This window comes from Geotrypetes seraphini, chromosome 13 (genome assembly GCF_902459505.1).
Source record: "Geotrypetes seraphini chromosome 13, aGeoSer1.1, whole genome shotgun sequence".
Lineage (NCBI taxonomy): Eukaryota > Metazoa > Chordata > Amphibia > Gymnophiona > Dermophiidae > Geotrypetes > Geotrypetes seraphini.
The window spans coordinates 59,140,827-59,165,115 of record NC_047096.1 but is presented as its reverse complement, the minus strand read 5'-3'; the positions used below and the strand labels follow the sequence as shown (position 1 = coordinate 59,165,115).

Sequence of the window (24,289 nt, the reverse complement as noted above, 5' to 3'; positions counted from 1 at the left end):
TCTCCCTCCCACTCTAGCAAGCCACAATCAGATAGTGCTACTGTACCTCAAAATCAATGGGGGGGGGGAGGAAAATATTAGAAAAGATGTGCCAGTTGCCAGGAGAGGAACACATGCAGACTTCAGTGGGAGGGTGGGTGGACAACAAAGCCTGTGGCTACACCACTGTTGGGTTTTAAACCCAGCCAAAATGGTCAAACACTCTTGCTCTAGAAAAACTGCCCAGACACCCAACTAGTTACCCCCCCCCCCCCACCCAAAAGACATGTCTGCACCTATGGTAACCCTACACCCCCATCCATTCTAAAAAGCTGATCCTAATGCTACCACACCAACACTAAATTTGGGAGAGGCCATTTCCTTCGCCAAAGCTTCTAAAAATAAGAAACGTTACCTGCCTCTAAAGTAGAAGGCAGAGCATATCAAATTCAAAAGCCACTGCAGGCATAGTTCATAGGATGTGGGCTACGAATCAAATAAAAACCACAACCAGGTTAAGGGCTTCTACTTTATCTGCAGGAAACTGCCAGACCTAGAAAAGGGGAGGGGGAGGCCTTGTTTATACAGCTCTTCCTGTTACACTGTAAGCCTCTGCCAGGCGGATCCTTCAAGCAGGCACATTGGTTTCTTAGAGGTACTATTCTCCCATAAGTCAGTTTTAAAACCTGGCACCAGGCTTCACTATCTCAAGACTGGACTCTCCAGACCTGCTTTTGTTCTGCAGCATAGTTTGACATCCGTTTCAGCAAGAGCGTAAAACCTGGACCGGTGGACTGTAAATAGTCAAGCAATGCAATCCCTAATTCTCTAGAATACTTAGAAACACAGAAGCAGTGCTACAGGTGTTTGGACCTTGATGGTCCAGGAGAGGTAATTTCCTTAACATTTTAATACCCCCTTTCCCCAAAGATTGAGGAAGTTGGCTCCTATGCTTAGAAGAAAGGAACAAATCTTGGTACATATCCTGAACTAGCCCTGTCTGTAGGAGGTTATGTAAGTTGTTTTTAAGGCAAGTGAAGGCATGTTGAGATTTGCTCCCTCCTTTGTAAGCCACCCAGCTGCACAATTTGTGTTGAGGTGTGGTATATCAAGTCCATGGTAAGTTTAACAGCCACACACCCCACTTTACATACAGTTGAGTTGCTCTTTGCACCTGTTCTTTACTAAGTGGAATAGCTGAAATGTCTCTGCTTTAGGAAAATGGAACCTAAACTCAAATTAGCACTGGTTAATGTTTAAACCATCCCATCTTCCTACTTGTACATCAGATGTTACCTCTCTCCTAAAGTCACTCCATTAACTTCCCATTTCTGAATACATTCAAACTCCTCTTGCCGACCTACAAAGGCACTCACGCAGCTGCCCCTCACTATCTCCCCCTATGTTTCCACCCCCCAGCTGGTACATCCCTCCTATCTGTGCCCTTCTCCTCAACTGCAAGACTCCATCCCTTCTGCCTTGCTGCACCATATGCTTGGAACTAGCAGCGTTTAAGGTCCACTCCTCTCACCTTGGGTTCTGCAAATGTCATGTCTGTCCAAGTTAGATTGTAAGCTCGAAGTAGGGACTGTCTAGTGTCTAAGTGTCAAAATGTACAGCACTGCATACATCTTTCAGTGCTATATGAGTGATAAGTAGTAATAAGCCCCTCCACTGAAGGCAGATGGTCATATGCTTCAGCAAAAACACAACACACAAGCTCCCTTTTTGTTATGCTTTTAATCAAATGTTGACACATAAGGCATATGGTAACAAGACATGAAAGCCATTACTTTCCATTCATGTAAACAGCAGTTGGCACAGATGCATTTTGTTCAACTGTTTTACACACAAAAAAGCAGGAATAACTTCACACCAAAGACATCTTACTTTCAGACAACTATTTCAAAGTATTAAATGCCTGCATGTCCCACTCTTGTGATGGGTAGAAAGGGCATTGGTCATTCAAAGGCTCCAGGAATCTGGTGTATCTTACATAGATACCACATTGGCAAGAAAGCCAGTCCTTTGCTGTCAGAACAGAACCAAGTATCACAGGCTAAGCTTGGTCAGTGGGAGGAGAGTTTATAATCTCGTACTGCTCCCCAGTGGTAGACAAGGGCACACAAGATATATACAATCCAGTCTTTGTATGGGTCTGTGCTTGACATTTATACCCACCCCTAGTTCACTCGCTGATGAGTTTCGAAGCTAGGCACAACAGTAATGAGGTTGTATGAAATGTCCTCCTTTAATATAGGAGCATAAACATAATCCACAAGGTGGAGGCAGCTAGCTCTAGGGGAAGGGGGGGGGGACACCCCTTTGAAAAAGGCAAGTTGTAATGACAAAACAAGGTTAAAATGTTAAAGGCCCTTTTCCCAATGAGTGGTTTGGTCAGAAAATAGCAACTTGCAAACACTCAGCAGGTTGAATAGTTTATGGGAGATGAGTTCAGAGGAGATACCAGCATCCTACTTCTCCCTACAGGAGACCACAGAAAAGGGCTGCAGGCAAGGACCAGAAGACAGGAACATTCACAGTATCACCGATCATGAAAAGATCAACCAATCAATAGTCATCAATTGGTCCTAGGTTCTGCAACATAGCTCCCACTATCCAGAGCCATGGGACTCAAAAGTTTAAACCCATTTTAAGATAAAGCTTTTTTTTTTTTTTTACATGGCCCTAGCTACCATCATCCGCAGAACTCCATACCAGCCAGCTGTCCAACACAAACAGCAGAGCAGAAAGGGCTTTGGAGTAAATGGAATTTAGAAGCCAAAACCAGCATCAGCACATGAGCTGTCATTAAAAACCAGAAACAGCTTTCAGAAGATTACTCCAAAGAAAAAAAACACTCTTGCTACACAGAAGTGGCAATTAATTCTGCATGTGAAAGCGTGACCCAGCCCAGTGTGTGCTAGAATACCATGATGGAGCAGTTACTACCTCTTACAAAGACATATTTTAAGAGTAGGAATTCTCAACCCAGTCCTCATGCATACCCAGCCAAGTATGCATGGGATTTTGCAATCTAGGTCATGCAACAAGTCAAATGCATATTCATTGTGGACAGGATAGCCCGAGACTGGCTAGATGTGACCTGAGAAACAAGCCGAGGAACTAGAGGGATAGCCTTCTAGAGTCATTCACCAGGTGGAAGGGCACCAATTTGTAGGATGGCATCTCCAAATGCCATTAGCAGCCACCGTAATAATCTTTTAGCAGCTAGGTACATAGTGGGAGAAGCCTTTTGCAAAACTGATGCTACTCATCGATTGTGATCTAGGAAAAGGCACCAATACAGCTTTAGCCGCTGGGACATGTCTGCTCTCTCGTGAAGGAGTGGGACTCTCTCTGTAAAGTTCCACAGAAGCAGCACTTTGTCAAACCTTAGTTTCTTATTCAGGACCAACAGTACTGAAGGTCATATTACAAAACAAGAACCACATTGAATATAAGCTTCATTGGGTAGTATGACTGAACACAAGTCTACTGCATCCATCGTACTAAAACAGAAAAAGTACAAGAACAGTCTTGAGTCAAATAAGGCCGACAATAGCCAAGGCCATGTTCAGGATCTGGTACTAACAATTAAGTTGTTTTTATAGCTTGTGCAAAGATTCAGCTACCAAGCTAAGGCTAAGAGGGGCAAAGGCCACTCAGAAAAGGATTTTCAAATCAAGTCCTTAGGAGACTGGCAGGTTTCTCGAACATCCCTAATGAATATGCATGACAATTTGCTTGTACTGTCCCCTCACTAGGCAAGCCTCACACATTTGTTGTGGATATCCTGAAAAAGAGACTGGCTGAGTGGAGAAGAACCACAGTCAGCCAGGAAGGATGTTTCACCTTTGATCCAGAATAAGTGTCATTACAAGCGATGGCACATGCACCCCCTAGTGTTGTTAAGGTGGTCCTACAGTAGTCCCTTGCCAGGCCTTCAAGATATCCACAATGAATATGCATGAAACTGATTTGTATACACTGCCTCTTGCTTCCTGCATCATTGACTTTGTGAAAGCTTGGCTCTGGAGTACCCCTCTGCCGGTTAAGTCAAACAGTGCACCCATCCCCAATATCTACAGTATGCAGAAATGCATGTATTTATTCCATGCCAGTTTCATACATATTAGATGTGCCGTTGAACTGGGTTGAGAACCACTGGACTATGCTCACCTTAAACCCTTTGAAGGGGGGGGATATCCTTGCTTCAATGTGGGTCGAGTCTGGTTATGTATCTTACAGCAAGGCTGAGCAACCCAGTCACGTTGCTCCCGATGCATATTCAAACAGGGGTAATGCATTCAACTAGATCTTGTGCCAATCGAGGGAAAACTTGAAAAATGCACCTGGGCTGCAGCCCTAGATCCAGGAGTAGGCAGGCTACATCCCCTACCATGTTTCAGAGCTTATCACTCCAGCTATAAAGTAGCACATGACAAAACATCCTCAAACCACTCAAAAAAAAAATTGACATGTAGTTTACAAAGCAAGTGGCAAAGACCTGCCACTGATTAAACTCCCATACTTTTCCTACTTGGCTAAGCATTTGAGCCTTTTACTGAATGAAGTGAAGACTAGGCCTAAGAAGACCGCTGATGGGAGCTATGAACAGCCAACTTAAGAGCACCGATTAGGCTCAATTCATTATCTACCAGAGCTAGAGAGAGAATATATGTATGGCAGAGGCCTAAAACCAGCCTTTCTACCCAGAACTATGTTCATACTGCTCTGAACCTCAACATTTAATTGTGCTTGGCTGGACAAATCAGCTCCTAATCCCATAAAAATTGGGCATCTACTTCCATTCCAAAATCAGCATGTGACTAGATTGTGTGCTATCAGCTGCCGCCCCCTCTGCGCCCCCCCTCCCCCCCAAAAAAAGTTAAATCAGTGCCAACGTGCAGGACAACTAGGAGGTAGTGACACCCACCACCACTGAGGTACAAGGACAGCTTAAAAGCTCTGTTGGCAAACGTAAGGCAGAGGGCCAAAAGAAGACTAAAGCAGATCCAAAGTACCATTGACCAGGACCGGCCTATGGCCTGTGCCCTCCTGGTTGACGCTCTTGAAAGAGTATATGAAGGCAGTCTAGGTGACAATTGTTGGACTGTGGCATGGAGATAGGCATTTTGGCTACTAATTTGTGATGTTTGGCACTTATCTTTACAGGAGTGCACTAAAATGTATTAAAAAGATTTGGTCCAAGTTTTCACCTACATTCACACCCAGTGTGCAGCTTAGATGCCAGCTGCTCCTTTTTGAAAACTGCAGGCACAGGATGGCAAATGAAAAGGCCATACGTCTGGTAGGGGAGACACATTTATGCGCATATCATACCAACTTAATTACCCCGACACAAGGAAAGGCATAACCTCAAGGTCAAGCTGAGGGACATCAGTTCTGGGCTCAACGCAAACATACACAAAACATTTAAGTGTTCCAGTCACTCTGGAATACATCTGCTTGTCACAAGACTTCGGCTATAGTAGAGAACTTTACTAACCTTTTCTGGTCTAGGAAAGAGTTGGACAGATCATGTTGCCAAATTGGCCTTTTGAGAAGTCCTTAAAAATGCCACAGGTGGTGTCCAGTGGAAGGCAACAATTCATCTCTTGCTGGTCTCAAGTTTGAATCTTGTTGGTATCTAGATATCAAGGTATAGATGATTCATTTTCAGCTATGAGCACTGAAATGCTTGCTGTAGAGGGTCTTGCATTGGCATATACAGAGTTGAAAATAAGGTATATTTAGAACCAGGTAAGGGAGGTTTGAAACCAAATAAAGAATAAATAGCCTTAGTATTTAAGGGTACAACCCAAAACAGTCCCATTACCACTATTTCTAGCATCGTACACTTGCCTAGGCCACCAATGGATGTATTTAGGGGAGGTACGGTAATTACAACAAGTTTACCAAGTAGATTCAAACTGAGAAGAAAACCAGCATCCAATTTAACAAGTCAGTGAACATTTTCAAAAGTGATCTTTGTTATATATATTATCTAGCTACATCAACCACAAGAGGTCAAGTAAATGCAGCTAGAGCAATTTATTCAGATTTTGGCACATAAAACAACCTGTCCATTCCTAGGCCTTGAAAACGTTAGCAGACAGACCAATGTTAACAGCAAACCCTTGCAACTAATTCTCTTCCTTGTTTTCTTGCTTTGGTGTTTCTGGAACTAGAATCACTTTCCCAATATTCTTCTTGTCTTGCATCTGTCGCATGGCATCACCAACCTGGTAAGAGATACAAGTCAGATTTCACAATAAATCTAGTCCTAGGAATAAGCTACTAGATTCCTAGAGTTTGCAATGTAGTTGTGGAAAAACAGTTCCACTTCCTCTCATTTCCATCCCATTTATATCCAAAGGAATAGTTTTGGCAAGGGTTGGAGCCAGGGAATACAAGTGATGCTCCCAACACCCACGACTACAGTCTAAGGTACACAATTACCTGGTGCTTTAATAAATGCCCCTAAAACAATCTCCACCATGGGATAATGGGCCTAAGTGCCAAAAACACACTGCTCCCAGATCAGCACCTACTAGGCAAATCAGCTTGCAACACTCACCAGAGGGAAAGTTTTTTGTGCCAGTGACTTGAGACAGGGAGTGTGAAGAATTTCTTTGTCTACTTCCCATCAATATTATGAGGCTTTTCCTTCCCTCTGGTTTGGCTCATTTATTGTCCATGTTTTGGCAATGATGGAGGATTGAGTTGAAATGAGTGTCACAAGCTGATTTGCCCCAATAGGTGCTGCTCTGGGAGCAGTGTTTTTTGGGTTTAATAAGTTGCTACAGCTATAATAAGGGATCACTACAGTAAAAAACTCAAAAGGGAGGGAAGGGAGGCACCAAACACTAGGTCATATAGCTCGATATGGACTCAATTGGCTGAAGTGCAGCTGAGATGTTTCTACTATGTTTAACATACTCTGCTGACTCCAGTCCAAAATTTCAGTTCATGAGAATAGTTTCACAATTAAATACAACCACCGTCTGGTTCCTGTCCTTAAAATGAAAGTTACAGTAGTGCCATAAGGTATACATTACAAGGTAGTCCCACCATTCTAGACAATGTGTCCAAGTTGGCTTTGTGACCTTCTGTACAAGACACATTCAGTTTTTAAACTTTCTGAAACTGAAACGTGTCTACAAGAGCCACTTGTCTAGAACTTTGGCATCCTGTACTTTGGACATGTAAAGGACAAATGATATGGGAAGCTAAGAGATCAAGATGCAAACTATTTCCAACAGGATGCAAGATCCAGGATAACAGTCTGTGTAAGTTACAGCACTTCCCATACGATGCACATTCACCCCAGGAGAGCAGTTTTAGAATGAGAGCAATTCATAAGCACCACATTTCCAGACAATACTTGAGGGCAAGGTTCCCAGTTGACAAGCTGGATTTTATGGGTTTCAAACTAAGGCAAGAAGCAATATGTAGGTTTCTAGCCTTCAGTGAGAGCTGTTGATGAGCAAATCTGCAACTAAAACACTCACTAAATACTCATAATAAATAAGCCAACCTATTCAGTGCTATGACGACTGATGTGCAGCCAATGTCAAAGGCTCAGGGTGAGCTGGGAATCTGTATACCAATAATTGTGGTGGGCAAAATGGCTGAAGCTAAAGTCTTGCCTTAGATTTTTTTTGTCAGGTATAAAAGTGATTTTTAGAAGTTTTGACTAATTTCCTGATGAGAAGTGTGTGCTGTTCAGGCCCTGTTCTGACGGACTAAACAGGACCGAATGATCAGTTATTCACATGAAAAGGGTCACTAGTGGTTTGCTCAAGGGTCTTTCCTGGGGCCTGTGCTATTTCTCCCATTGCAAAGTTGTTAAAATGATAGATAGCCAGTCTACTAGTCTCACAAGATACATAGACCCCTTTAAGTGGCACATGGTCCTATTAATTTCTATACTGCTGTGCTGTACATTGACACATTCAGGAGTCTTTGCTCAGTAGAGCTTACAATCTAAACATGATAAGAGTTAGGAAGTTTCTCAGGCATCTGTGGTATAGCGAGGGTGAGAAGTGCCTGGGGGTGGCACCCCTTCCCCTACCCTCTTCTCCACCCACCCCATGGGCAGCATCACCAACTTGCAGCCCGTGTCAGGTCGGCTCTCCTTCCAACGTGGGACCTGAAGTGACAGAGGGCGGGCCAACACTGGTACAATAAGCAGGTTGGAGTTGCTGCTCGTTCCTGTGAGGAGATAAGAGATATGGTTGGGAGGTTGGGGGAGGGGAAGGGAAGGTGCTCGTGTGGGAGAGCAGAGAGGAAGGGTGCTAGCGACCATTCCTGCAAAGATACATAACCTATTTTTTTTTGTTTTTTTAGTATTTATATACTACTTTATAGCAATTTTTTGGGGGGGAGATTAAGTGACTTGTCCAGGATCATAAGGAGCAGTGTGGGATTGATTTAAACCCACAATCTCAGGGTGCCAAGGCTGTAGGTCTAACCACTGCATTGCAATGTGACCCCCCCCCCCAAAAAAAAAAATCTAAATGGAAAGGGCTCTGTGCTTAAGATTCAGATAAAGCTACTTGGAAGAGATGCTTTGCCTACTTAAGACCCTGCCAAAAATGCATCCAGGAGCCCAGACTGCATAACTGGGAGAAGCGGAGCACCTGTTTTATGCACCACTAACAGATGAAGCCGTCAAACTGCTGCTCTTGGAAGAGTAGAGTACACTGTCTTGTTACATAAGTGCATGTCAGTGAGCTGTCAACATAGCTGTAGGATACAGGCAGGGGTAGGAAAAAAAATGTAGAGCTTGGGCGTCAGCCAAATTTTAGAAACGAGCCAGTGCAAAACACTTGTCATATTATGTAATTTTGCCCTAATGAACTAAGTTTCAATCTCTCTTCCCCCCACCCCCAGTAAGCATGGTACTTTTACCTACATTAACCTTTTCCTATCGTGTGTCCCAAATGACGGGACATTCCAAAAATGACACAGTGGATAAACAGTCTGTATGGACTAATAAAGAGCCAGGAACACAAGATATTTGAATTTACAGACTTATTACATTACTGATTTCTATTCTGCCATTACCTTGCGGTTCAAGGCAGATTACATTCAAACTAAAAACAAGAATTACATTTAAAATTTGAAAGAATAGAATAAGTGACGATATAAAATTTTTTAGGTAATAAAAAAAAAACAAAAAACGTTGGGTAAAGAGTTACCAACTGGAAGTAGAAGTCTTTAGGAGATAAGAATGGGGTGAATTATGTGGTTTTAGATAACATTAGGTAAATAGAAGAATATTAGAGAGAGTTGGATGTTGGGTTGGGATTAGTCATGCTGGATAGGTTTTATGTGTTTTATGACTTATTTACATTATGTTTACAATAGCCGTAAATGATAACGGTGAATAATCCAAAACTTTGCTAAACTAATTACGATTGGAACGTAAAATTTATTACGATAGGAAAAGGTTAAAGGGTAGATGGCACGACATCTTAATGAAAGCACCATAGGATTTCAAAAGCAGGTACACTGGACACACTCATCTGAGCAAACCCTTCAAACACTTGTGTACTGGATTGCAAACATTAAAAATATATATTTTGCCTTTTTGCCACTACTGCACAGAAGGTACCAGACATCTGGAATTTCCCTTCCCCCCCCCATATCAACCATTTTATTATGCAAGTTAATTCACGTGAAGCAGAACAAAACTCATCTTTCCCTATAGCATTGGAGACAGAGTGTCTTAGTAGCGTATGTTGTACCCCAAAACATGCCTGTGGCAACCACTGGCAAGCAACATTGTGTCCTAGGATTATAGCCAGATTCTTCAAAAAGTGGCCTGAAACATGGGCCAGATGCCAATTTCTAGCCTTTAGAGAAGGATGCCAGGCTGAACTGGCAATCTGCTGTGGTGAGTTGAAGAAAGTGAATAGTTCTGAAAAGGCTCCATGTAATCGCACCAAAGGCAAAAATGCTCCCTATTCAGAGATTTATACCTTTGCAAAGTATCACTTGTACCGTACATTTCTATATTGCAGTAGCAGATGGTTATGCTCCACCACTTTCTAAGAGAAAGATGCCAAAAATCTGTTTAGACAAGTTCCAAGAGCCACATCTCAGTTGTTGCATGCCACAACAGTGGCCACAGTCTTTAAGTCCCTATGAATCAATGAGCTATAATGCAGGGATCCCCATGCTTTGGGATGTGAGAAATGCTACTTGACTCAATTATGGAATTTGTATCTATGATTACCTGACTGTCTTCACCCAAGTCCAGCTTTGAGAGGATTCCCAGCTAGTTACATAGCTACCTACTGAAACTTCAAACCAGGCCTATCAACTGTCTGAAAGAGCTACACCCTTCCCAGGAGATGCTTAAGCTCATTGGCACAGCAAAGTGCACAATTACATATGTAGAATGCACCTCTAGTCCGACAACTTTCTTGTACTACAGAGAAGTTACAGATACTAAACTATCCAATATCCACTTGGTTATTCTGAGTCAACAACAGTGGTAAAGATTACGTGTACCACCAGGACAGGGCTCATATTGAATACCAGAGTAAGCATTCTGCACCAACTGAACTTTCCAGATCCAAGGCCTGGTTAGTGAACACAAGTAAAAAGTTAAGCTGGTTGTTAATCTGCTGAGGCTCCCTACTTGTTCAGTGTGAGTTGGGATAGATGTGACTAGAGGAAAGTGTCACTTGCAAGTTGCTACAGTTGGTCAGATGTTGAGATCTATTAATAAAAGCTCCTAGCCTGAAACAAGCCCACATCCTAAGATGAGTGTCCCAATGTCATGTGTACCACTGCAGTGTTTTCTGAGTATTAAGTCACAACTAGTCAGTGAATAAAGCTTACCTGTTCAAAGGGCCACACGCTGTCTATTTTGGGCTTTATCTTGCCTTGTTTGTATAGGTTTATCAAATTGGCTACCACACCACCAATGAGCTCCCACTCTCCTTCCAGGTGACCAAGGTGAAAGCCACACACCGCTTTGTTGGCATGAATGAGCTGCAAAGCACTGATGCTGAACTGGTTCCACCATATCTTTGCCAGGGCCATCAAATTCTTCTTCTGGCCAGTGAGCAGATTTGCTGCCCCTTGATTAAAAAAAACAAAAAAACAAACAAACAAACCACGATAACTCATTGGGAATTAAGAGTGTAAACAGACAAAGTAACATAATAAATGACAGCAGATAAAGACCCGAGTGGTCCATCCTGTGTTCCCAACCATACATCTTCCTTAAATTTGTTTAGTTTAAGTGGTCCTTTTTCTTAGATATTTCTGGGCCAGAAACCCAGAGCCCTGCCCGGTAGTGTACTTAGGTTCCATCTACTGGAGTCTGTCAAAGCTCACTCCAGCCCATCTTAACCATCCCAGCCATCAAAACCCTCCCCAGCCTATCCTCAACTGACTGAATGTCCATAGATGGGACACAGGCCTGCCCAGTACTGGCCTTAGTTCCTTCAATGTATACCCATTATTTTCTGATTACAGATCCTCTGTGAAGGGCTTTGTCTGAGATGCCTCAAATATCGAGCTTCACTGTTGGGGGACGAAGGATTTTTAAAATATGTTTCAAAGCCATTTCACCCACACATCTTGCAAGAGATGGTTGACTAGTTTGATTCAGAGAAGAGTCCTGACCAAATATATCAATTCCCATATACAATAAGCAAGACCCCTATACAGGGCTCTACATAGCTTTTAGTAACATTTGCCAGATTGGCCAGGTTGTCTTGGTGGCTTTGAGACCCTCGGCACACACCAGTTTAATGGCAGCATTTGGGGGGCCCTAAATTACAGGCCAAGTTACACATTCAGCTATCAGAAGTATGTGAATGTTACAATCATGGTTCTATAATACACTAGAATGCATTTCAGCAGCCTGCCTGAGAAGGGCCTTTGTCTGAGGTGCCTCAAATATTGAGTTTCACAGTTGGGGGAGGAAGGATTTTTTGGTATGTTTCAAAACCATTTCACCCACACATCTTGCAAGAGAAACACAAATGTTCTATTATGAGGACCATCAAGCCAGAACAATGAGCAATTGTCCCTATGGTGACTCCTCAGCCAAAGAAAAAAAAGGGAAACACTTAAAAACCCTGTTTCGACAGGATATACAGGACATGGCCCAGTGATTAGAGCAGATGGGCTGAACTTGGGAAACGAGTTCAAATCTACTTCCCTACTCACCGCTTGGATCTTGTGAACTGAATTGGCCACTGGAAACAGGATACTGGCCTTGGATCTTCTATCCCAGTATAGCAAACACTCACTTGCTTCAGGTCCCCACTTAAGCCACCCAAGCATTACTGAGAATTTTTGCCTGCTTTTGTAAGAATTGTTCTAGCAGTTGACCCTAAATGGGAGTTTTATGATCTAGTGACAAGATGTTGGGGTGATTCATGACTAAGAGTCTTAATCCAGCCCACCATTCTAGCTTCTACTTCCCAAAAGCCTATTGTCCTTGTTTCTGCTAGGCTTTTCCTACACATTATGCACATTCCCAAGAGCCTGGTTCAGAGAGATCACTGATCTGTGAAAACCCTCTGCAGTCCCATAACGTAAACTTAGTTGAACAGGGAATAAAAGTCAAGCCAGTAAAAAAAAGTGGCTGCTTTATGGATTGTGAAGACAGTTTGCTGCCCCCCCCCCCTCATTCTTCCACCCTGGAAAAAAAAAAGCTGATGTAACCCTTTGATGGTCTCTACACAAAGTGCATTGGGCAATCACTGTTATATATTCTACTAGGTCCCATGAAAGACTTAGTGGTTTCCCTCTAACAGAGCCACACAAAGGAGGAAACATGTTATGAGCTATTCCTAACTAGATGAAATGCTCAATGGAGAATATAGGCTTCAGTGGCTCTGGTCCTTCCCCCCCCACTCAATGGCTGAGGCTGAATTACCGGGGCAAGAATGAGCTATGGTAACTAGTGCTGCCCAATTCGCGATTCGATTCTCCGATTCACTTTTGGTGAATCGATTTGGTTTACTATTAAAGAAAATTGGACTTACCGATTCGTTGGCCCTATTGCTACCGCCACTTTTGCCTGGCCAGGGAGGAGAAGAGAGCCTTGCTTGCGGGAAGGAGAGCGCCTTGCTGCTCCGATTTGCACAAGAGACTCGTTTGGGCTTCCCCTCTGCCACCGGAGTCCTTGCTTCTGATGTAACTTCCAGTTTTGCAAGGCTTTCTCCTCTCCTCCCTGGCCAGGCAAAAGTGGCGGTAGTGAATTTAATTCACTATCCTGCTGCTACTCTGGGTGTCTTCTCTCCATTCGGCCACCCGAACGGAAACGGGACGTTTTCACTGAGGGCAGGCCGCAGTGGAGAGAAGATGCTAGGATTAGTGGCAGGAGTGGATTGCTACCGCCACCAGCAGACCTCTTCCGGACTCTTTGGGAAAGGTGCGGGGGTGTGGTGGTGGGGGGCTTAGGAGTGCCATAAAAAAATTAAAAAAAGGTAGATGGAGGGAGAAGTGAGATGGGGAGTTGGTAGACTGGAGAAGATAGATGGGAGAATTGAACTTGGTGGAGGAGGGATATGGACTTGGGGGAGATCATGGAGAGGGGAGATGGGGGAAGGATAGAAGAAATAAAGATCTAAAAACAGGAGAGGGAGATAGATGGTGGACAATAGGATTTAGGGAGGGAAGGAACAAAAAGGAAGAGAAATTGGACACAAGGGATGGTGTGGAGGGGGGATAAGATATACTGGATAGGAGGGTAGTTGGAAGAGAAAGGGAGAGATGGTGGACCCTGGGGTGTTGGGAAAGGAGAGAGAGATGAAGGGTAATTCAGAAAAGGTGGATCTGTGGATGGAGACGAGAATAAAGGAAAGATACCAGACCTCCGGGGGAGGGAAGGGGAGGACAGAGACAGAAGATAGATGGTTAGCACTGAGAAAAAAGGAGACCCTGGCAAGCAAGTTATCAGAAGACAACCGGAGCCTGGGACTGATAAGATCTGAATAATGATCAGACAACAAAAGGTAGAAAAAATATTTATTTTCTATTTTATGGTGTTAGACCACGAATGTGAGCTAGGATTTGAGAGAGAGGAAAAGTGTTTGTTTATTTTGTTTACACCACAGTGCCAGGAGAGGGCAAAGTGGGTGAAGAGGCTATAAAATAAACCCACCAGGATATTTGGGAAAAAAAAAAATCCACTTGGGCAGGAAAATCGAATTGAAAAATCAATTCAAATAGGCTGAATTGAATCTAATTTTTTTTCCTGAATCGGGCAGCACTAATGCTAACCAAATGGGTCAGAGTGCCCTCCTGAAGGAAACTCTAGGTATGTATCTGGCCTATGCCTTAATGCTGCCCTAATCCTGAAGGCAAATCTGCTCTGTGCATATAGTGAGATTTCTGAAAGGTTGAGGGACCCCATGTTTAGGTGATGGTAGAGGTTTAGGCAAATTTTGATCACATAAGGCAAAGCAGTGCACTAAATACAAATATACTGATTTTAACTAGTTACAGATACAGAAGACAGGTATGGGAGGTAAGCTGACAGCCAAAGTAGAGCACATCAAAAACTTGAAATACCAGGTCATCCATCCTGATCTAAGCTCACAATGCAAGAGAGTGGAGCCAAATATTCAAAACAAGCAGTCAGATCCTTCAAGATGGAAGGAAAAAGCCTGCTTTAACAGTTGTGTAGCCCAAATGTTTTAAGCTACATATATTTCATTATGAAATCTAAGAAACAGCATGCCAATGATTTGTCACAAGATCTGCTTTACACATGATCTTATGTTGAAATCTTAAAAGCATTGTACACTACATTAGTTTAGATCAGATTCTCAACCCAGACCTTAGGACACAAAGTCAGTGTTTTCAGGATACCACAATGAATATACATGAGATTTGCATGCAAATTTAGTTCATGCATATTCATCGTAGATATCTTGAAAACCAGACCGATGTGTGTTTTGCAGACTGAGTATAGAAGCCCTGATCTAGATAGCACAAAGCCAATGTATGTCGAGCTTGTACAACATCTTCCAAGGATTCTTTAAAGTTATGACGACAATCCTTTAATTGCTGAAGAAATATTGTCACTGAGAGGCCAGAACCAAATTTCCTCACCTATTCATAATTATGCACAACAAAAGTGATCAAGGCAAATAAATTAGATTCCAAATTTCAATTTACTAGGCCTAGAATGAAAGCTGTTGAGAAACTGTCCACCCAAGTGCTCTGCTTACCAATAGTCAGAGTTGCAGTAGATTCACCCAACCTCCTGAAGGCCCCTGACAGTACTGCTTCTGAATTTGATTGGTTGAACAGAAGCTATTCCAATCAAATTCAGATCAGTACTGTCAGGGCCTTCAGGAGGTTGGGTGAATTCCCAGCCTTAAGAGACCTATTTTATTTTGTGCTCAATGTAGTTGACTGGTTCAATAAGCTAACAGCTCAACAAATCAACAACATCAGACTAAGAAGTAAACCAATTTTTTTTAAATAAAGTAGGGCTGTAGAGTTGGGGGATTCACTGAATCCCCAAATCTAACTGCATGCTACTGTGGACTGGCAAAGCAAGCGATGCGAGCATGAATGGGTTTTTAAGCCAAAGACATCTTACACAGGTAGCAAGTGATGTCTGTGGCATATTGGAGACACCATAGTGTAAGGCAAATGAAGCCCTGGTCAGGTAGACTGGAACTTAAGCTATTTCCTAGATAATCACAGGAACTGTAGTCAAAACATTTAATACCAAGCTCCTAAGAGGAAGTGAATAATCCACTAGTCAAAAGTGGAACCAAGATTCAAGCGTGAAAAGTCAAACTGTTCTCCCAGAACCCAGATGCATCAATAAAAGCCTAATTAACCCTTTAATTGGCAGATGTTGAAACAGCTGCTTTATGTAACTTGATGTTGAATGAGAGCAACAGTGCCAACAGGCATTTGGAGATGCATTGCAGATCTCCCAAAAGAGCCACAGAAGACGTGTTGCTTCTGAGTAACAATGCCGAAGCAAGGGTTGAGCAAGCTTTATCAAGTTATGAGCCAAACCCAGTTCTTAAGTTTAAGAAATATACTCACCATAGAGTATTACTTTTCCCATTGGTTTCAAGAGGTTAAAAGCTTTTAATGTATCAGATCCTCCCAGAGGATCTAACACGATGTCAACTCCTAGAAGGAAGAAACAATGATTAAAGTGTTACTGAAGTTTAGAGTAACCATATTTTCTATTGGGGAGGAGGAGGAGGAAAGGACATGTGGCTCTGCCCTGTTCTGGCTCAGTCATTACTAAGACTAACCACTGCATATCAGCCTTATCCCATATGCTAATCCTTATGAACACAGGTTAACTGGTACTATAAGCTCCTTCTGTATCTATTCATGGCACACTGAGCAGGCCAGAAAATTATTCTGCATTTCAGGCATCTGGAGGGCTCTCAATGCTATGACTGAAACCTTGTCTACCAACGTCTCATGCTTTCTGAAGTTAAAATGCCCTAACCTAAAAACTGCATTACCACCTTCTGTTTAGATAATGTCCAAGAGGAAGCTATACCATTAAGCTTGACCAGTTCCTATACCAATTCAATCTCACATCTTGGATCTTATAAGGTCTATGTAGCTTCTCATTTGCAAGTTTACCTTTTGGGGAAATTTTCCGGACCTCTTCTACATAGTCAGACGTCCTGTAATCAATCGGGTGAGCAACACCGTTCTCTTTGAGAATTTCATGTTTAGAACCAGAGGCTGTGCCAAAGATGGTCACGTTGTCCACAGTTTTACACAGCTGGATTGCTGCAGTCCCCACTCCACCTGGAAAAGATTAAGTGTTGAATGGGTGCCAAGACCCTAGTTTTTCCTGCTCCACTGTTCTAGAGTCAGGCAGCATGGTACCCTGAATCTAATCTGAATGAGAATTTTGTTTCATGCCCAAACTATTTAAAGATATCAGCATGCAACAGTTTTAGTGCCTCAGTGTTCATGCTAAACTGCAGCTTACCGACACAGCAAAATGCATCTAGTTTGGAGACAAGCTTTCTTGTATTATAAGAGATGGTACATGGCTACTAAACTAGCCAGGTGGCTATTGGGTATTTCGAGTCGACAACGGTGTAAGATTAGTGTACCACCAAAAGGGCTCATACTGTATGCCCCAACTGCCAGGAACCAACTGGAACTTTTCAGATCTGAGGCCTAGCTGATGCACAGGTTAAAAGGCTGCTTGGCAAAGTACAAGTACAAGTGCAAGTTAACCTGGCTCCCTACTTGTTCAGAGTTCCATTATAGATATGGCTAGAGAAGAGTCACTTTCAAGTTGCTACAGTTGGCCAGATGTTGAGATCCGATTCAATAGAGGCCCCTAGCCTGAACAGGCCCATATCCTGCTGTGCCCTTCCTGTTTGTGTAAGAAGTCACTTCCCATGGAAGCAGTGTCATTCCTACTTGTACATTTAAGAGTCACTTAGGTCAACTAGGAACGTCTCAAAACCCCCAATGGTGTTCAGACCTGCAGCCTACAGTTTACATTACGTGTCTGAGCCGAGGATTTAATTGTTTCAGATGCTGATTTATGACAATGCAGTGCACGATCCTTTTAAACCTGTGTTAAGAGCTGGCACCAGCCATTTGGTCCTGTGTACCGATAGTGAAACAGGAGTTACTGTGTGCCGACTACAGGATGGTCTGTGTGTTGGAATGTAGAGACCTAGGTTCAATCCCTGGGCTTTTACACTTTCAGACAGACATGAAGGCAGTGTTCACAGGAAAGGAATTCACCGCTAAACTGGCAACTACTTTCTGTTCAACTTCAGATTCCAGAGAACTGTAGCTCCTTATGAAGATGTGCCCTTCCCATCCTCCTAAACCCCAAGATCTGACACTAAATCACTATTTAGCAATGGTAGGCTCTACTCCCCACCCCCCTTACTAGAGACCCTACCACTGCCTCCTTGTGCGCAAAAATAGAGTTCATCTATGAATTGAGCCATGTGCTGAGCCTCTGCGATGCAAACGAGTGCTTCAGAGCAATCCATTAGAACTAATGCTATACAGACTTGTTATATTAAAAAGCAGTGTCAAAACACTGACAATAGTATACAGTAGAGTGAAAAGGACAAATTTTCCCCCGTCCCTGCAAGTTTCTTTTCCTACCTGCCCCATTCCTGCAAGCTCTGTCCTCATCTGCACAAATCTGAATCACTTTAAAATCATAAGTGTTCGAGGCTTGTGGTGGTTAAGGCAGAGCTTACAGGAATGGGACAAAAAAAAAATGTATCCATGGTCACTACTGTAGTATACAGCCGTTTGCTACAGAGGAAAAAAAAAAAAGGGGGGGGGAGGAGAAACAAAACAAAAAGTCCTCCTTTAGCACTCCCTTTATTCCGTGGTCATCCAACGGCCCCACCGCTTCCAAAACAAGGTGCACAGCAATAGCCTTGGTCCTGCCATTGATGGATGTCAGTCCTTTCCAAAACATGAAGCTTACATCATAAGGGCAGGACCAACAAAAGTTGCTGGTGGCAGACAAAGCCAAGGTCCCAGCCTCATCTTGGTTTGTTTGCAGACAAATAGGAAAAGGAATGCAGTGATTATCAACAGGGTGCCATACACCTCTGCTGAGGTCATGTACCCCATTGGGAACCTATGGTCTAGTGGCCTGCCTTCCCCCACCTACCATGTGAGAAAAATCAATCCCTACCTTGCTCCAGCCTGTTCTGATATTTCAAAGAACTGCATGTGATCTCATGCAGTGCATCCTGGGATGCACCATGTGTGGTTATCAATCTACCTAATAAAGGAAATCTGGTAGTCTGAGCAGAGACCATTTACTTGTAGGGTATTGTGGGATTGATCTCGAGTACCTGGAGTAGGTCTTACCTATTCTGCCCCAATGTAACTGCAATTATAGTTACAAGGAGAGAGAAATCAACCCTTCTATGCCTTCAGACATAGTATTCAGGTTTCTATGTGCTCACCTTAAGTCTTCTGTAGCAGTTCTCTGCAATTAGGGGAGAAGTACCAGTAAGCCTCTGTTTTTAATATGCTGTACACTACTATCTAACTAGATGTTGATTCTCTGCAAAACCTGCCATTAAACTCTTAGTGTTGACTGCATTCTGTGCCAACATCCTACACCAGCCCCTTGGAATTTTAACTTAAAACTGCCTCCAAGCCAGCCCTGGAAACTGAAGAGTTAGGCTCAAAATCAATAGCTGAACTAATGCTAAACTTCACTGTGCTTGCATACAGATATGACCTACTACCAGGGAGATTTTCAGGCAGAGCCAAATGGCATATGTGAGCTGTGAAGTCAGATTTATGAAGAGCTGTAATGGCTTTACAAGCCATTAGAGATCAGGCTTGAAGAGACATTTGCGCTTTCAGTATTCTAGATATCGGCTAAAGTGAAAAACCTAGTGGCAATGCAGCCCATCTGTCAGGGTACCTCTGAATCAAGGACACGTGGCTGCCTTATCTTTCTACAAGCATCTGGCTGCAATAATCAAGCCAAGATTTCTCAGCATCTGTCTAAGCCTGTTTACACCATCAGTAACCAACTGGGAACATACCCAGCCCTGCTTAAATAGTGCTTTGCAACCCTTTAACTTTTCACAGCTCAGTTGGTTAACAAGGAAACGATGTTGCCAAGAAACCCAGTCTTGGATTATGAAAAGACTAACCAGATTGAGAACCCCCCCCAAAAAAAAACCAAAAACCAAAAAAAAAAAAAAAACAACCCACAACTCCATTATTCATGATGGAGGATGTAGCTCGCATACTGCCCTTAGTTACGGTCACCACCTGCAAATGTATTCCTATTCCAAGGCTAAAAGGCCTCGTTTTGATTGAGGAACCTGAAACCATTTTCCATGTCCTAGAAGCTTGTTTTCAATGCAACCTCCACATAACCACGCTATTTCAAGGGCATTACAGACCATCCCTGAGTTAGATACCTAACTTAAGTATAACTCGTACTGAACACGGTGGCTGTGACTTCATTTGATTTCACCGAGCAGTATTTCCAGTGGCAGACTCCTACACTTCTGCAGCAGTTTCAGGAATGATGCAGGGCCACATTAAGAACTGTGTGGTTGTATATGCTATACCTTAGAGCAGGGGTCTCAAAGTCCCTCCATCCAGTTGGGTTTTCAGGATTTCCCCAATGAATATGCATGAGATCTATGTGCATGCACTGCTTTCAATGCATATTCACTGGGGAAATCCTAAAATCTCGACTGGATTGTGGACTTTGAGATCCCTGCCTTGGAGGGTTCAAATGCTGAATATATAAACCACTGGTATAACACTCAGTTGCTAACATCTTCGTCAGTCCAAATTTTATTGATTTTTATTATTCAATATATTTTCAATTTTTTCACTTTCTGCAATTCTTCATTGAAGCTTGTTTGTAAAATAAATCCGATTTTTAGTGGATTCTCTCTCATTTACACAACCTCGGGGAGAACATTTGAGGGAGCCTGCATCAGTTGTACGGCTGTCATAGGCTCCCTCAAATGTTCCCCTCGACCCTGAAGAAAAGTTTTCATTTGAAACATGCATGTCGGGAGAGGTGGTGTAAACAATGAGATGGTCCACTATAAAGCTAAGTGGGATTTATTTTACAAACAAGCTTCAATGAAGAATTGCAGAAAGTGAAAAAAATTGAAAATATATATTAAACAAAAATCAATAAAATTTGGGACCAACAAAGATGTTGGCAACCGGTAGCATAATCTATACAAAAAAAAAAAAAAAAAATACTATAGATCTGTAGCTCCATTGAAAATGAGTTTGGCCTTTAGTACTAGGACAAATTAGGATGGTCTGGTGCGAGATGCAATGCAATTGAGCACCTTAGAGGGAACCCTGGCAGGAACAGTTGGCCCTTTTTGTCAGCTGGGAGCAGAGATACGCAGCAAGAATCTTAAAACCTACAAGTTCTGAGTTACATACAAATCTGACTTAACTTTAAAAATGTAACTGGTTCTTAACATGGAGACTCCCTGTACTAAAGTGGGCTCTTTATAGAGCTGTCCCTCAGGGCAGCTGGTACTAGGGGAGACTCCTAATACTTGACTTCAGACAGCTACATCCAACTTAAAGCCTCAGTTTACTAAGAGAATAGCTCAGATTATTACAGGGCTGCTGTTCCAAAAAGTCCCCTGGACAAGCACTAAAGGCTTCTCAATCCGTTATAAAAACTAAGACTAATTTGATGCTATGGCTTGATCACCAAGACCCTCTTCTGAAGGTCCTTGCACAAGAGTAATGATTAGATCTAATCTAATATCGCACTATACCAAAAAGGTTCAAGGCAATTTACATTCAAAGAGGATGTAAAATCTATGGGAAATACAAAAAAAAAAAACAACCCAATTAAAATATCATAACATGAATATTAGAACAAGTAAAAAAGTTCAAATTTTTACAAAACCTATAAGTAATTAATATCCAGATTATTCCAAATTGTAATGGTAGCATAAGCAAGAGTTCAGTTGTCATTTAGACCATATTCTAATCTGTGGAAAATGTACCACAATCTGGTGGAAGTATAATGCAAATGAGAAAAAAAGCAAAAAACAAAAAAAAACCCAGGTTGTCTAATATATGATGAACTATGCCAACTGATTTAAACTTCATTGGTGATCAGTTGAGGCGAATTAAACAATCTAACCGCAGTATTCTGGAGTAACCCTTTTTTGATCAATGTTTGTGCAGTTTTCCCAGCACAGAATCCCTTCATTCCTTTCTGCAGAATTGTAGCAAGCGGTAACACATTGTAGCACATTGGGTAACCATCCTCCTCCACTTTCCTAGGTCTCATGTTCACAAGAGCTGCATGGCTATAGAGGCCTCGTGGTTCAAATGAAAAAACAACCCAACAAAACATTCATATGATGGCAGAATACGCTGCAAAGCTGTTGATATCATCTGCTTAGTGATGCTTGCGATAGGAAGGAAAGCAGGCTGAGTAGGGAGCAGAACAGAGGGAGATGCACCAGTGATCTCTTCTCCCATGGCCCAAGCTTGGAGTATTATCCCACAAGGATTCATGTGGCAAGGGGGTGGTTGTGCATGCATTAGGGGGAACTATGGGGATACAGGACTGGTGTCTTGCCAAGAGTAGAGAATGAGATGGTAACAAAATTCCATCACTGTTCCCTTCTCCGCAGGAAACCATCTTGTGTCATTCTTTAGTGAATATCTCAACCTTGGTCCTACACCAGCATTCTTCAATGCAAGGCTTGAGGGTCAGTGGCTGTGCCCATTCATACCAATTCTTCCCTCTCTCTCCTTACATAATGAAATGGAGATGTTTCCCATGGTCATCTGTGGGGACGAAGCGGTGATGAATTTCATCACGTCATTCTCTAGCCGAGCACTAGAGAAGAGAGGGGGGCAGGGAAGAGCTGCAGTGGGAGGGAGCTGCTCAAAAATTCAATGTGCATGCAGAATTTTAAAGTACTGTATACATAATTCCCTCCCAGAAGTAGATTATGTGACATGTATTTGCATGACGATGACCAATGTAAACCCTTCTGAGCTCCCCAAGGAGAATGGTATAGAAAAATCAAATAACTAAAGAGGCACACAAAAAAAGTCAGCCAAGTGTTTTTTCAGCAAATTTTTCAAGCTCCAAGGTGGTGGAACTCCCTTCTGAAGGAACTAAAACTAGAAAAGGACACCAGAAAGTTCAAGAAAGGGATAAAGACCATCCTCTTCACAGACTACTTTAACTAGTAAAGCAACAGAAAAGAAAGCTGGCTAGTCCCTATTAGGAACACAACAAAGAAACACGATATAAGTTATATGTGTGCAAGTAAGTAGGATTTAATATGAACATAGTACACTATACTAGTATTATGTGTATTATATATACGTAGGATGATTATGATTAATATGTCTATACTGAAAGCCATCTCAGAAAATGCTATCATGATGTCATTATAGAAGCTCAAGTAAACTGCTCTGAATTGACTCCCCAGGTCATTAGTAGCAGTATAGAAGCTTTCAATAAACAAATAAGTGATATGGGGATAAAAATTAGTCACTTTAACAAAAGCAAAGGAGAACATTACAGCACTATACAAGTATAAAGTAATTTAGTGGGGCTCAGACCCATGATTGATTGTTTCAGAATCAGGTATGGTGGAAAGATCTCAGCCAAAAAGTAGTACTTGCTTATGATGAGTCCTACAATGTCAACAGAAGACCTATTACTAGTCTATGGGAATATCCTATTACATGCTAGTCGTAAAGGCTGCCGTCTGGACATGCTTTGTCCTGGGAACATTGTACCTATTTAGATCTTTTGAACACAGGTTACTCATGTCTACAGACACAAAAGATTAAGGCCTTCCACTTCTGGAGATTTGTATTTGCAATTTTAATTTTGCATCGTTTTTGACACACAAGGTTAAGACCTTTAATCCAGAACATAGGTCACCCTGATGAAGGCTCTAGAGAGACGATAGATGCTTCTTACCTGCTGCCATATGAATCAGAACGCTCTGACTGGGTCGCAGGTTGCCAAAGTCAAAGAGGATCATATAGGCTGAGATGTAGTTGACCAAGAAGGCTGCTCCCTCTTCAAAGCTCATGCCCTCGGGCATGATGAACGAATGGACAGCTGGCACCACCACCACCTCCTGCCAGAGACCTGAATTGTTCAGCACCATCACCTTATCGCCAACCTAAAACCAGAGACAGAACAAGGCAAGGGCCATGTGAAGACACCAATAACAAACAGTGTACAAGATTCAGCAACACAAGAAAAGAACACCAATTTTATCGGAAAATGCAGGTAGTGAATATTAAGGACAATTTAAGGAGAGGTTAGAAATTAGGGAAGAATGATTGGGATAGATTGTGGAATCTAGTAGACTCTCACAATATCATCCAATAAGTCAAAGGTTTGTTTTTCAACAAGCGAGTTTTTATAAGAGATCTAAATTTTGCAAAAGAATTAAGTTTAAGGAGCCAAAAGTTCTAAGTGAGGGTGTGTGCAAAGGACCTGATGGCTCAGTTTCCCTTACAAGTCATACCGTGTTTATCAGCTCCACCAATATAACAGAAAAAATATGCACCAAGCACTGAAGTCAGATGAGGCACATTGACTTAACATATGGCCCATCTAGTCCGCCCATCCACAGTAACTATTATCTTTCTCTCCGAGATCCCACACCATCTTGAATTCAGACAGTGTCTCCAACATTTCTTCCAGGAGACAGTTCCATGCATCTACCACCCTCTTTCTGTAAAAAAAGGGTTTCCTTAAATAACTTGAGCCCTTCACCTCTTAACTTCATCCTATGCCTTCTCATTCAAAAACTTC

The 24,289-nt window shown here is 42.4% G+C and overlaps 1 protein-coding gene across 1 annotated transcript in view; it reads right to left on the bottom strand.

Moving 5' to 3' along the window:
* Positions 1-2,592: 2,592 nt before the first annotated feature.
* The window catches only part of VAT1 (vesicle amine transport 1), a 31,111-nt gene continuing 9,414 nt past the window's right edge, over positions 2,593-24,289 (bottom strand). Inside the window, exons 2-6 of the mRNA XM_033918123.1 lie at positions 23,441-23,648; positions 16,597-16,767; positions 16,036-16,125; positions 10,840-11,081; positions 2,593-6,227 (exon numbers count right to left, since the gene is read on the bottom strand). Coding sequence (XP_033774014.1) covers positions 6,129-6,227; positions 10,840-11,081; positions 16,036-16,125; positions 16,597-16,767; positions 23,441-23,648 — 810 coding nt within the window. The 3' untranslated portion in view covers positions 2,593-6,128. The remainder of the gene's footprint in view (positions 6,228-10,839; positions 11,082-16,035; positions 16,126-16,596; positions 16,768-23,440; positions 23,649-24,289) is intronic.